The following is a 13,551-nucleotide window of genomic DNA, read 5'->3' on the forward strand; positions in this document are numbered from 1 at the left end:
TCACAAGAATCCTGGCTGTTTTGTGCAGTTTCCAAGCAGCTATAGGGGTCCTTGCCTTTGACCTCCCCCCAAAAAAGTGTTTGGATGATGCGAACACATGCATGTTCCTGTGTCAAACCTTTGCTTTCCATCTGTTTTGTGGCAAACATAATCATTTCTGCCCGTATCAGCTGCTGTGATCCACAATCTGCCTTTCCCTGCATGTAATTGTGAGCCCGGAAAGCCCAGCGACGGCCTTTTATTAATCACATTCTTTCCATCCATCAACAGTTCCAAACAAACCTATTCACTTCTCCTGAGCTGTTGCAAAGCTCCCTTTTAAATCTAATTAAGCTGGCATTAGGACGGAAAAGGTGAGGTTGGAAAAAAGCACATCCAGTAACTAATCAACAGAGGCATAAGAGCACAAGGCGATAAATATAAAGGAAAGTGGCCTTGCTGAAGGGTTATCGCTGGTTTCTCTGCTAGTCCAGGGGTTGAGAACCTAGAGCTCTCCAGATGGACTCCAAATCCCGGCAGCCTCAACCTTTCATGGCCAATGGTCAGGGATGATGGGAGAGGGAGTCCAGCAAATTCTTGAGAGCCGCACAGCTTCCCCATTTCTCATCTTGTTCTTCAACCTGTTTCAAATTCTGGCTGCCAGATGTTTCTGGGAAACAAGCAAGGCATTGCTAAATTGTGGAACTTGCTCCCATGAAAGGCACTGTTAGCCACCAGCTTCCATGGTTTTGAAAAATGGCGGAAGGAGGAGGAGATGATCAATGGTCACTAGCCATGATGTCCGTGCTCTGCCTCCACAGACAGAGGTTGCAAAGATTCTGAATATCAGTTGCATGAAGCCACAGGAGGGGACAGGTGGTCTTGAGTACAGGTCCTGCTTGCTAGTTTATCATAGGCATCCAGGTTGGCCACTGTGAGAAAGCCACTTCCGCCCTGCAAAGGAGGTGGTGTTGCGGGCTTCACGCCCCCACCATGCACGCAGAGGCTGGAGCTCAGCCTCTGCGCAATTGAGGGAATCCCCGGCCGCGTCACCCCCTGGCCAGCCAATCAGCTGGCTCTGGGGGCGTGGCCTGCTCTATTTAACACAGGTGCTCTCCCGGGGATCTCCCTCTTTTCCCACCTGTTCCCACCTGTTCCCACCAGCTGTTCCTGTTTCCCACCCTCCTGCCCTTTAAGGCTTTCGTTCCTTGACCTTGCTATGGACCTTGGTTGGTCGCCATTGAGGGGCCTGGTAGGAATTTTTCCACTTGGCAAATTAGCAGCAGCCACTTGGTTTTCGCCTACCTCATAGCAAATCATCACAACTTTCTTGGTATTGGCGGTTAGGCATTGGTATAGTTCTGTAGATGGAAGAGGGGAGGTAGCACCATCACCTGCCCCACATACTGAAGGGTAGTCTGTTAAAGGATTCTGGGGGGCGTGGCCCTGTCCGAAGCCTAAAGAGGTTAGGGCCCAAGGCACGCCCCCATCAGTGACCCCGGGGGAGCTCCTAGTTGATGTGCATTAGCAGGACTCCCCCTTGTTCTTCGTGACCCCATGACCAGAGCACGCCAGGCACTTCTGTCTTCCACTGCCTCCCACAGTTTGGTCAAACTTATGCTGGTAGCTTCAAGAACACTATCCAACCATCTCGTCCTCTGTCATCCCCTTCTCCTTGTGCCCTCCATCTTTCCCAGCATCAGGGTCTTTTCCAGGGAGTCTTCTCTTCTCATGAGGTGGCCAAAGTATTGGAGCCTCAGCTTCACGATCTGTCCTTCCAGTGAGCACTCAGGGCTGATTTCCTTAGGAATGGAGAGGTTTGATCTTCTTGCAGTCCATGGGACTCTCAAGAGTCTCCTCCAGCACCATAATTCAAAAGCATCAGTTCTTCGGCAATCAGCCTTCTTTATGGTCCAGCTCTCACTTCCATACATCACTGCTGGGAAAACCATAGCTTTTACTATACGTGGTTAAATGGGGACCAAAAGAAAGGTTTGTGCTTTCCCCCTAATAGGAAGGCTTTAGCCTGGCAGATTTGGAGTGGGTCTGTCCTTAGCAAACAGCCATTCAGCCACAGAGAACAGCCAGCAGCCTGTGACATTTGAAACCAGGAACATAATAATTTCAGCTTGTAAAGAAAGTGAGCTCAAGGGCTTCTATTAATAATGAATGCAACACTTTCCTGAAATAACGGTCTGTGTGTGTGTGTTGGGAAAATTCCCCCCCTAGAAACTGCCCGGACAATGAATGCATGAGTGGCCTGGAAACACTTGTCGTTGACATCAAAGACCTGATGCCCATAATTGAAATACCCTATTATTTTGAAATGCAGTACATGAAAGAAAGGGGTGAGGCTGGGGCAATGAGAGACAATTCTCCAACGGAATATGCTCATCTGTAAAACACTGAGCAATGGGTCCTCCCTGTGTATGTACCACACTCAGGGCTGCTCCCGGTGACCTGTTTGTTCAGCGTTCATCTTCATTGATCTGGTCTTTATTGAATATTCATTCCAATTTGTTTATGCGGACAGTTGTATGACTAGGAGCACTGATTTGCTTCTCAGGTTCTCCCGTGTCTTCCCATTAAGCATTCATTGGCCCAGCATTTTCCCATACATTTTCTTGTCACTTTCCAAACTGCAAAAGTCCTATTGTTCTTTTCTCTCTTTTTTTTTTTGAAAAAAAGGGAGGCTCCCAACAGAGATCAAACATTAAAAACTTCCCTAAACAGGGCTGCTTTCAGATGTCTTCTAAAAGTCAGATAGTTGTTTGTCTCCTTGACATCTGATGGGAGGGCGTTCCACAGGGTGGGTGTCACCACTGAGAAGGCCCTCTGCCTGGTTCCCTGTAACCTCACATCTCGCAATGAGGGAACCGCCAGAAGGCCCTCGGAGCTGGACAAGAACATAGGAATAGCTTGCTGGATCATAGGACATAGGAATAGCTTGCCCATCTAGTCCAGCATCCTGTTGTGTGGCGAGTTCTCGCCCCCCCCCCCAGTGGAAATAAAGACACATGACACAATTATTAAGGTTAATGGGCTAAATAAGGCCACAACTTTATTGGTTACAGATGAAGAGCGGTATTGGCTTAGGCATTGGTCCTAACCGACTATATCCGGGTTCGGCCCATCTGCTTGAAGTCCAGTAAGGGTTAACCACCAGTAGGGGGAGTCCTTTTTGAATTATGGTCTGGAGGAGACTCTTGAGAATCCCATGGAGTCTACCGCTCTTAACCACTATACCACACTGGCTCTCAAGTAGTGGCACCCGAACTGTGGAACGCCCTTCCATCAGATGTCAAGGAAACAAACAACTATCTGACTTTTAGGAGACATCTGAAGGCAGCCCTGTTTAGGGAAGTTTTTAATGTTTGATCTTTTATCTTGTTTTTAATGTGCTGTTGGGAGCCACCCAGAGTGGCTGAGGAAACCCAGCCAGATCTGTGGGGTATAAATAATAATAATAATAATAATAATTATTATTATTATTATTATTATTATTATTATTATTATTATTCACACTGTACCATTAAAGCACCTCTGAAGCACATTCTCTCCGCCCCCACTCAAAGAATTCTGGGCACTGTAGTTTGTGAAGGGATGCTGGGAATTCTAACTCTGTGAGGGATCAACTTGGTCATGTACTGGCTTGCTCACGTCCACAGACTGGAAGATGGCAGGATCCATTGCAAAGATGCCTGCGATGTGAAGGCTGGCAACATTAACCCCTTGCAGACAATGGACCACAGTGTCTGGAGACAGACAGTCAGGTTGTCTATCCACAGCGGTGATCAGAGGAGGAACAACTGCTGGGAGAAGCGCAGAAAGAAGAAACGCCATTGCACAACTGCAGCAGCGCAACTGGACGCCTTTATCTGCCCCGGCTGCAACAAAACATGTCTCTCCTGTATCGGTCTCTACAGCCACAGCAGACGCTGTAACTCTCTGGTAATTTGACTTTACTCCTCAAGGTGCACCCTTCTATTGTCTCCTGAGACAGATGGAGTAAGGGGTAAACGTCTATGCCCATACTTCTCCAAGGAAAAGGATGCTCTCTGGAGCCAGTGTGGTGTAGTGGTTAAGAGCAGTAGACTCGTAATCTGGTGAACTGGGTTCGATTCCCCGTTCCTCCACATGCAGCTGCTGGGTGACCTTGGGCTAGTCACACTTTTCTGAAGTCTCTCAGCCTCACTCACCTCACAGAGTGTTTCTTGTGGGGGAAGAAGGGAAAGGAGATTGTTAGCCGCCTTGAGACACCTTCGGGTAGTGATAAAGCGGGATATCAAATCCAAACTCTTCTTCTTCTTCTTCCATAACTTCAGGCTTCATCCTCAGATTCCAAAACAAGACAGGGCATTTTCACCTTGAGGTTGCCCCATGCCTCTGTTTTTCCTTCGGACGAAGCCTGAAACCCAAACCAGACCTTGTTTCCATCAATTAAAAGCAGCAGCAGCAGCAGCAACCCGCCCTCCCTTTCAATAAATAAATAAATAAAAAAGATAACGAAACATTTCTAATAATAGTGAGCTTAGAACCTGTTTCTTTTTTAAGAAAACAAGAGGAGGATTTATATTTTGACAGGCTTCCTTTCAACAAGGAATTCTTCTCGGGGGCAGAGGCTGACTAACTGAAGTATTTATATAGCAGCTGGGTAAACACTAGGAGCAGTGGGGATAGTGGCTCCTCTGTAAAAGTATCAGTACTGGACTTTGCGGCAGAGGGTGTCAGGGAGAGATGACTAGGGAAGACCCTCCCTCTGTTCTAAAAGGGTCCTGGGCCACAAAAGGGAAGTTTATTTATTTTGGGGGGGGGGGTGCTAAGTTCCAAAGTGACTCAGTTCCTTACACAATAAAGGGTTTTGAATTGGAAGAAGAAGAAGAGTTTGGATTTGATATCCCGCTTTATCACTACCCTAAGGAGTCTCCAAGCGGCTAACATTCTCCTTTCCCTTCCTCCCTCACAACAAACACTCTGTGAGGTGAGTGGGGCTGAGAGACTTCAGAGGAGTGTGACTGGCCCAAGGTCACCCAGCATCTGCAGGTGGAGGAGCGGGGAAGCGAACCCGGTTCACCAGATTACGAGTCCACCGCTCTGAACCACTACACCACGCTGGCTAATTTTGGACTCATTTTGGATTTAAAATGAACATATTTGGGGAGGGGGAAGGCTACTAGCCATGATGGCTATTCTCTGCTTCTACAGTTGGAGGCAGACATGCTTTTGAACGCCAGTTGCAGAAAGCCACAGGAAGGGAGCGGGATCTCGCACTCAGGTCCTGTGTAGTGGTTAAGAGCGGTGGACTCGTAATCTGGTGAACCGGGTTCGCTTCCCCACTCCTCCACATGCAGCTGCTGGGTGACCTTGGGCCAGTCACACTTCTCTGAAGTCTCTCAGCCCCACTCACCTCACAGAGTGTTTGTTGTGGGGGAGGAAGGGAAAGGAGAATGTTAGCCGCTTTGAGACTCCTTAAGGTAGTGATAGGGCGGTTCGAATCCCTGCGGCGGGGTGCGCTCCCGTTGCTTGGTCCCAGCGTCTGCCAACCTAGCAGTTCGAAAGCACCTCCGGGTGCAAGTAGATAAATAGGGACCGCTTACCAGCGGGAAGGTAAACGGCGTTTCCGTGTGCTGCGCTGGCTCGCCAGATGCAGCTATGTCACGCTGGCCATGTGACCCGGAAGTGTCTCCGGACAGCGCTGGCCCTCGGCCTCTTAAGTGAGATGGGCGCACAACCCTAGAGTCTGTCAAGACTGGCCCGTACGGGCAGGGGTACCTTTACCTTTACCTTTAGGGTAGTGATAAAGCGGGATATCAAATCCAAACTCTTCTTCTCTTCTTTCCTACAGGCCACTGTGAGAACAGGATGGTGGCTTAGATGGGCCATTGGCCTGATCCAGCACACTCTTCTGGTGTCCGTAAGAGGGGAGAGCCTTGTTTTCTGCTGCCCCAGAGGGCAGGACTAGGTCTGGTGGGCTTAAGTAATAGGATGTCAGAATAATGATAATGATAATGATAATGATAATGATAATGATAATTTATTATTTACACCCCACCCATCTGGCTGCGCTTCCCCAGCCACTCTGGGTGGCTCCCAACAGGATATTAAAATACCGTAATACATCAAACGTTAAAAGCTTCCCTAAACAGGGCTGCCTTCAGGTGTCTTCTAAAAGTCTGGTAGTTGTTGTTCTCTTCGACATCTGGTGGGAGGGTGTTCCACAGGTCGGGTGCCACTACCGAGAAGGCCCTCTGCCTGGTTCCCTGTAACTTGGCTTCTTGCTGTGAGGGAACCACCAGAAGGCCCTCGGAGCTGGACCTCAGTGTCCCGGTAGAACGATAGGGGTGGAGACGCTCCTTCAGATATACTGGACCGAGGCCATTTAGGGCTTTAAAGGTCAGCACCAACACTTTGAACGTGTGTGGAACAGTTTAACAATGGAACCTGTTCCTTCTGGGCTCCCCTTGCCTTTGGGTGGGCAGTCATCTGCCGTGGTGGCACCATCAGGGCAGGACTTTATGGCAGGATGAACAAGGGGGGCACATAGAGTGGGCTTCCCCTAGAGGAGAGGCAGTTTAATTGATGGAAACAACAAAGGCATTCTGTATGTGCTGAGAGGCCATTTGGTCTAGGGCATGAGTAGGCAAGGGACACGGGTGGCGCTGTGGGTTAAAATACAGAGCCTAGGACTTGCCGATCAGAAGGTATCTGGGTTATTTGTGGGGCGCAGGAATTCGTTCATATTTTTTTTTTCAAAATATAGTCCGGCCCCCCACAAGGTCTGAGGGACAGTGGACCGGCTCCCTGCTGAAAAAGTTTGCTGACCCCTGCTCTAGGGACCCAAAGCTCAGATCAACCCTCTGCTTCTCTAGAGCTGCAATCCCGAACATAGTTCATCTGAGAGTAAACCCCACAGAATTCAGCTTGGGCATTGACCTGCCTAGGCTTGCGTTGCACCGGTCTGAGCCTTCCTCCTTGGACCCCAAGAGCTTCTGGGGTCCCTGCTGTGGAAACAATCTACTAGTGGACTTCTTGTGGGCATCTGTGGAGAACAGCTTGCTGGACCAGATGGACCAGATCCTGCAGAGCTCTTCTTGTTCTCCAGATACCCACGGAGGCTGACCTGCTGGCAACTCATGCAGTGGCGTAGCATGGGGGGTGCAGGGGGGGCCAGCCGCACCGGGCGCAACATCTGGGCGTTAGGGTTAGGGGGCGCAAATCCATGTGTTAGGGGGTGCAAATCCACAGGTTAAAGGTAAAGGTAAAGGTACCCCTGCCCGTACGGGCCAGTCTTGACAGACTCTGGGGTTGTGCGCCCATCTCACTTAAGAGGCCAGGGGCCAGCGCTGTCCGGAGACACTTCCGGGTCACGTGGCCAGCGTGACATCGCTGCTCTGGCCAGAGCCAGAGCCAGAGCCGCACACGGAAACGCCGTTTACCTTCCCGCTGGTAAGCGGTCCCTATTTATCTACTTGCACCCAGAGGTGCTTTCGAACTGCTAGGTTGGCAGGCGCTGGGACCGAGCAGCGGGAGCGCACCCCGCCGCAGGGATTCGAACCGCCGACCTTTCGATCGGCAAGCCCTAGGCGCTGAGGCTTTAACCCACAGCGCCACCTGCGTCCTGGGGGTTAGGGTTAGGGGGCGCAAATCCATGTGTTAGGGGGTGCAAATCCACAGGTTAGGGGGCGCAAATTACTTGCCTTGCCCCGGGTGCTGACAACCCATGCTACGCCACTGAACTCATGCACCCCAGTCTGCGAATGGGCTGATTGTGGTGCTTGAGTGGAGAGAGGGGAGACCGCTTTGCACGTGCCCAGGAGCCCCCACACACCCCTCTCTCTCTCCGAATACCTTCCCCACCCAAGCCCTGCTTCCTGAAGCCAGGAGCTCTCCATAAAACCTGCCCTCTCGCCCGCGTGAGAAGTGCCACCACGACACCAGGTCAGTGGGCAGCTTTCTAGAGGCGCGGGTGGGGAGGTCCTCTGCACTTGCTCAGAGGTCCCCTTGTCTTCCTCATCTGTGATCTTAGCACACAGAGAGGGGGGGACCCTGCAACCGAAGGCAACGGGAGTTTCTCGCTCCTGCTGCCTGCTCCTGGATGCTCAAGGGCGGGGAGGGGGGACCTGAGCGAGGCAGCCTCGGGCGGAGCGCGCAGCGAGCGCAGGAGAAGGCGGCGGCTCTGCGGCAGTAGAGGAAGTTAGTTTGCCTGGGACTGGCCTTTTATTAGCCGCGGCGGCGGCGGCGGCGGCGGCTCCGGGCGCCTGCGATGCGCTGGTCTCTGCCGGAGCCGACGCGCTCGGGGCGGGCGTGAGGCGGAAAGGACGGCCGGCACCGGAGGCTGCCCTTATGGGGAGGCGCTCGGCCCAGCCGCGCAGCCCCCGTGCGCTCCCCGCCGCTTTCTTCTTCCTGCTGCCGGTAAGTGGCCGGAGAGAGGTCTCTTTCCTCTGCGGGGGAGGGGAGGAAGAGGTGCCTCTACGGGGAAAGCCCCCCCCCTCCCCGCCCCGCGCGCACCTAGCTCACACCTGCAGTTAGGGACCTGCGAAGCTGCTTGGTTGGTTGGTTCGGCCAGCTCCGTGGTGTCGACACGGACCGGCAGCGGCTCTCCGGGTTTTCCCCCTCCCCCCCCAAAAAAAGCGCCTTACCTGGAGATGTTTCCGAGGACCTTGCGCGCGCCACGAGGATGCTCTGGTACACATGTCTGCGACGCCTGGCTTGCTGTCCCATCCCCAGTGGTTGGGGGCGGAGGGTGAAGGCCCATAGGTAGCAGAAAGGGGGTATTCCCCCCCCCCCAGGAAGGAAGGGGAGCGGGGAGCACATTGCAGGGCACAGAGGAACGCTGGGGCTATTTATTTCATATTATCATTGCAGAGTTAGAAGGGGTTCCAAAGGTCATCCATTCCAACCCCCTTTTAATGCAGCTGAGGAGAAGGTTGTTGTGCTCAGATCTTGCTTGTGGACACCTGCCACCTTCTTTCTTTCTATATTTATGTCTTGCTTTCGCCCTGAGGTGGCGTACATGGTTTCTGCACGTGTGCGCGCACACGTCACATTATCTTCACAACAATCCTGTGAGGTAAGGCCAGCAGCTCTGAGAACAAGATTCTGGGCTAGAAACCCCTCCCCCCCCTTTTTATCAGTTTCTTTTAAAAAATAACACAATCAGGGAACTCACTGCAATCTTTCCCTACATGCTTTGAGGTGCAATTGCCTCCACAACACACCCAAAGTTGGTGGTCCTTCCCTGAAGTAAGAAGAATGGAAAACACTCTGCACATGAACAGAGGACCTCTTTTTAGATACGTTTAATAATCACCTTGCTCATGGGGTGAGGGACAAGTCCTGCTGTTAACAACAAGCTCTGGGATTCAGCTCCCGTGTGCTTTGAATCAAGCCCCCTTCATAATTATTAGGGTTATTATAATTAACCACCTTGCGCCCTAAAAAGATGGTCACATCCAGATTTCAGCCTATGGTGAAGTTTGTTCATTTGTTCCCAGTGGCGATTGCAAGTGCACCTTTTCACACTGGGACTTCCTTTGAACTGGGGGTCCCTAAGGCCCAAACCTAGACCCAAATATCTGAGAGACAGCCTCCTCTCCTACGGACCCTCTCAGGTCTTAAGATCAGTAGAGAGGTCTCTTGTGGTAGATCCACTGCCGTCCTTCAGACAGGGCCTTCTCTGCAGCAGCCCCTAAATTGTGGCAATTCCTCCCTGCAGAGGGATCTGGCCGCTTCACTGCATAGCTTTGGGTGAACAATGAAGATGCACCTCTTAAAATTTATTATTATCCTTTATTAAATTTGTCTACTGCTCAGTGCTTGCAGATCTGTTTTTTATTGCATTCTGTGCGTTGCCTTGAGATGGGCTTAGGAGGCAATTCTTATTATTACATAATAGGTTGTGTCAGGTGTCCATTTTTGTCGTTGTGTTCCCACAGTGGTGTGGCTGATAATTTCAGCTGGTTCCGATTGTGTGTCGATTTCAGTTCCTTGGGTGTCTTTCGCCATGTTCCATTCCTCTTGGTTGCACTGCACTATGGGTTTTGTAGTCTATAGCTAAATAAATGGATGGTTGCATTCCTGCACAATGAATACAAATGTATATTCCTCTTCCACCACGTAGAGCTGCTAGGCTGCCTCCCGCCCCGGTGTGGATCAGGCCCATATATCTGCTTAGCTATTCAAGAAGTTAGCTCCATTATGCCATGCCCTGAAGGCATGTGTTGCGCATGAGAATAGCGATTTGGTGGACAAAGGGAAGAGACTGAAAAGTGTCAACAATACAAATGCGTTTGTTGTGGCAATGTTCAGGGTGGCAGGAGAGGATATATTGTTTATTAATATTCTTCCTAACCTGCGCTAGCAAGTTCCTTTACTTAGCAGAGTTTACATTCCTCTTTTACATGCACAGCAGATAGCTGGTTGCAGGCTTGTGTAAACCTCTCACAATCATACAATTCAGTATTGGTAAGTTCCCTTTTATCCCTCTTAAAAGAACAAAGACACGACAATCTTATTTAAAGTCAATAAAAGATGTTTACTCACATCAGTTCACAGTTGGATCCCCAAAGGCAGACTTAGTTACACATATGTACATGTGGATCTACCCCATATGGGGGAATAATCCAGCGCTTCTGCCGGCTGAGAGCTAGCAGAGCAGTCCTAGCTAAAAGCTGGTCAAACAAAGAAGGAAGTGAAAAAGAGAGGGTGTGGCAGCATGCCTTGTCCTTTTGTTACCTGGACAGGTAAGGTCACGCCCACCTCTAGTCACATGCCAAAGGAAGGAGGCTCCAGCCAGGAGGAAAACAGGAAGTTTTCAACTGGCTGGACCAAACATTCCCCTGCATGTCCCCTCTAGGAAAACAAGGAATGTTGTACTTGACTGCTCTCAGTGGATCACATTCCACATTTTTGTGTGGATACATATGTTTTGTACCAGCAAAAGATAGTGCAAGAAATTAAGTCGTCACTAAGAATACATGCAGTTTCGGGTGTAAAGGATGGAATGTCACAAACAGCATGATCGACAATACATAATGTTTGCTCAGGCAAACATTATGTTGTAAGTTCAGTGGATTTTGGAATGGCTGCCAGAATGATTTGGACCAGACTTTGGAACTAATGGAATTTTAATATTTAATGCAAATTCTGGGGTTTGTTTTTAATCCGGCAATTAGGAAAGCTTAATGTCTGCTTTGGAACATAGGAAACTGCCTTATAGAAACTCACATTATGCATCCCTCTAGCTCGGTACTATCTCCAAGTGTGGAACCTGTGAGGCATGTGAACCTTCAGAAGTTTCTGGACTACAGTTCCCATCATCCCTGACCATTAGCCTTGTTGGCTTGGGCTTATGGGAGTTGGAGTCAGGGGGTTGGACTAGATGACCCTCATGGTCCCTCCCAATGCTACAATTCTATGATTCTATGATATGTGTAAATAAAACCTTCTACGATTCTGTGATTCTATAAGAGGCCAGGGTGTCAAACACATCAGTGATTAAATAATGCAATAAAAATATCTCAAAATCCATATATATGAAAACAATTAAAAACAATTCCAATTTGGGTGTAGACTGGGATGAATATCTCTGCTTAAGGGGCATGTTGAAAGATCTTTAGTAGGTTCCAGAAACACAGTAGAGATAGCACCTGAATAATATTTAATGGGAGGGGATTTCAAAAGGTAGGTGCCACCACAGTGAAGACCCTGTTCCTATATCATATGGAATGGACCTTCTGATAAGATAGTATCTACAAGCAAGGATGGATGAGCCTCTGATCTAGTCAGACTACAACTCCCATCGTTCCCAATCATTGGCCATGCTGGTTGGGGCAGATGGGAGTTGGATTTTGACAACATCTGGAGAACCGCAGTCCCCCACCAAGTTGCAGTTCTGTGCAAAAACTGGATGTGGTTGACTTTTTAAAATAAAATAAAACATACAGATTATAACCAGGCATAAATCCCCACCACTGTGTGAAACAATGTAGGCTGAATTTTAATTTCTGATGAAACCTTAATCAGTAGCAATGGTTTGACAGTTTGAGGCGAAGATATTCTGCAGCTCTGGAAAAACAAAAACAATATTTGGGTAATGGCATCGCTTTGCAGCAGTTCACACGCCTTTGACTTAAGGAATTGACTTTCTGTTTTCAGATGCGCAACTACTTTTTTTGTTTTAAGTTAGCCACAAAATGTAACTTAATAATCAAACAAATGAGGGAGAAATGTAAAGTATTGCACTTGGGCAAAAAAAAATGAGAGGCACAAATACAAGATGGGTGACACCTGGCTTGAGAGCAGTACATGTGAAGAGGATCTAGGAGTCTTGGTTGACCACAAACTTGACATGAGCCAACAGTGTGACGCGGCAGCTAAAAAAGCCAATGCAATTCTGGGCTGCATCAATAGGAGTATAGCATCTAGATCAAGGGAAGTAATAGTGCCACTGTATTCTGCTCTGGTCAGACCTCGCCTGGAGTACTGTGTCCAGTTCTGGGCACCACAGTTCAAGAAGGACACTGACAAACTGGAACGTGTCCAGGATATATTGTCAAAGGCTTTCTCCGCGTCCACGAAAATTAAAACTGCCTTCGTATTAATGTTCACTGTCAACATTTCTATAATATCAATTATATTCCTTACATTGGTAGATATATGCCTACCCGGGAGAAAGCCTGCCTGATCTTTATGGATCTCCTCCACCAACACCTTCTTCAATCTTTTTGCCAAAATGTCTGCAAAAATTTTGTAATCCACATTAAGTAGTGATATAGGGCGGTAGTTCTTGATCTGTTTTTTATCAACTTCAGTCTTTGGTATAAGTGTGATGAAAGCTTCTTTCCACGTCTCAGGTGCCCTTTTCCCCTCTAATATCTCGTTACAAACCTCCTTAAGCGGCTGGATTATCCAATCTTTCGAGGCTTTGTAATATCTGGAGGTTAGTCCATCTGGCCCTGGAGATTTCCCCAGTTGCATATTTTGAATGGCACCCTCAATTTCTTGTTCAGTTATTTTCTCATTTAAAAGCAACATACTTTGTTGCGAAATTTTTTGTAATCCATATTTCTTAAGAAATTCTTCAATGTCTCTTTTGTTTTCCGGCCCTTGTGCGTACAATCTTCTGAAATAACTCTGAAAGCAGTTGCTGATCTCATTTGGTTTCGAAATGTTCTTTCCATCTACCTCCAAATTTGTAACTGTATTCAATTTCAGTCTCTTCTTCAATTGCCATGACAGGAGTTTCCCACATTTATCTGCCGATTCAAATGTCTTTTGTCTCATTCGTTTAATTTTCCATTCAATCTCTTGATTCATCAATTCCATATATTGCTTCTGGTACAGTTTAATTTGTCTCAAGATCTCATGTGACTTTGGGTTGGATCTCAATTTCTTTTCACTGTCTTTTATCTTTTCCAAAATTTTATCTTTCTTCTCCTGTTGTTTCCTCCTTTTCAAGGAGTTCTGCTGTATCAAGAAACCCCTCATCACGGCCTTGCTTGCGTCCCAGATCACTCGTTTCTCCACTTCTGTCCTTAGATTTATCTCAAAATAGTCCTTCAAAGTCTTTTG

General features: G+C 48.5%; 1 protein-coding gene across 1 annotated transcript in view; it reads left to right on the forward strand.

Moving 5' to 3' along the window:
- Window positions 1–8,135: 8,135 nt before the first annotated feature.
- The window catches only part of CRHR2 (corticotropin releasing hormone receptor 2), a 204,642-nt gene continuing 199,226 nt past the window's right edge, over window positions 8,136–13,551 (forward strand). Inside the window, exon 1 of the mRNA XM_079946965.1 lies at window positions 8,136–8,391. Within this exon, the coding sequence (XP_079803091.1) occupies window positions 8,323–8,391 (69 nt within the window). The 5' untranslated portion in view covers window positions 8,136–8,322. The remainder of the gene's footprint in view (window positions 8,392–13,551) is intronic.

This window comes from Podarcis cretensis (assembly GCF_951804945.1).
Source record: "Podarcis cretensis genome assembly, chromosome: 12".
Lineage (NCBI taxonomy): Eukaryota > Metazoa > Chordata > Lepidosauria > Squamata > Lacertidae > Podarcis > Podarcis cretensis.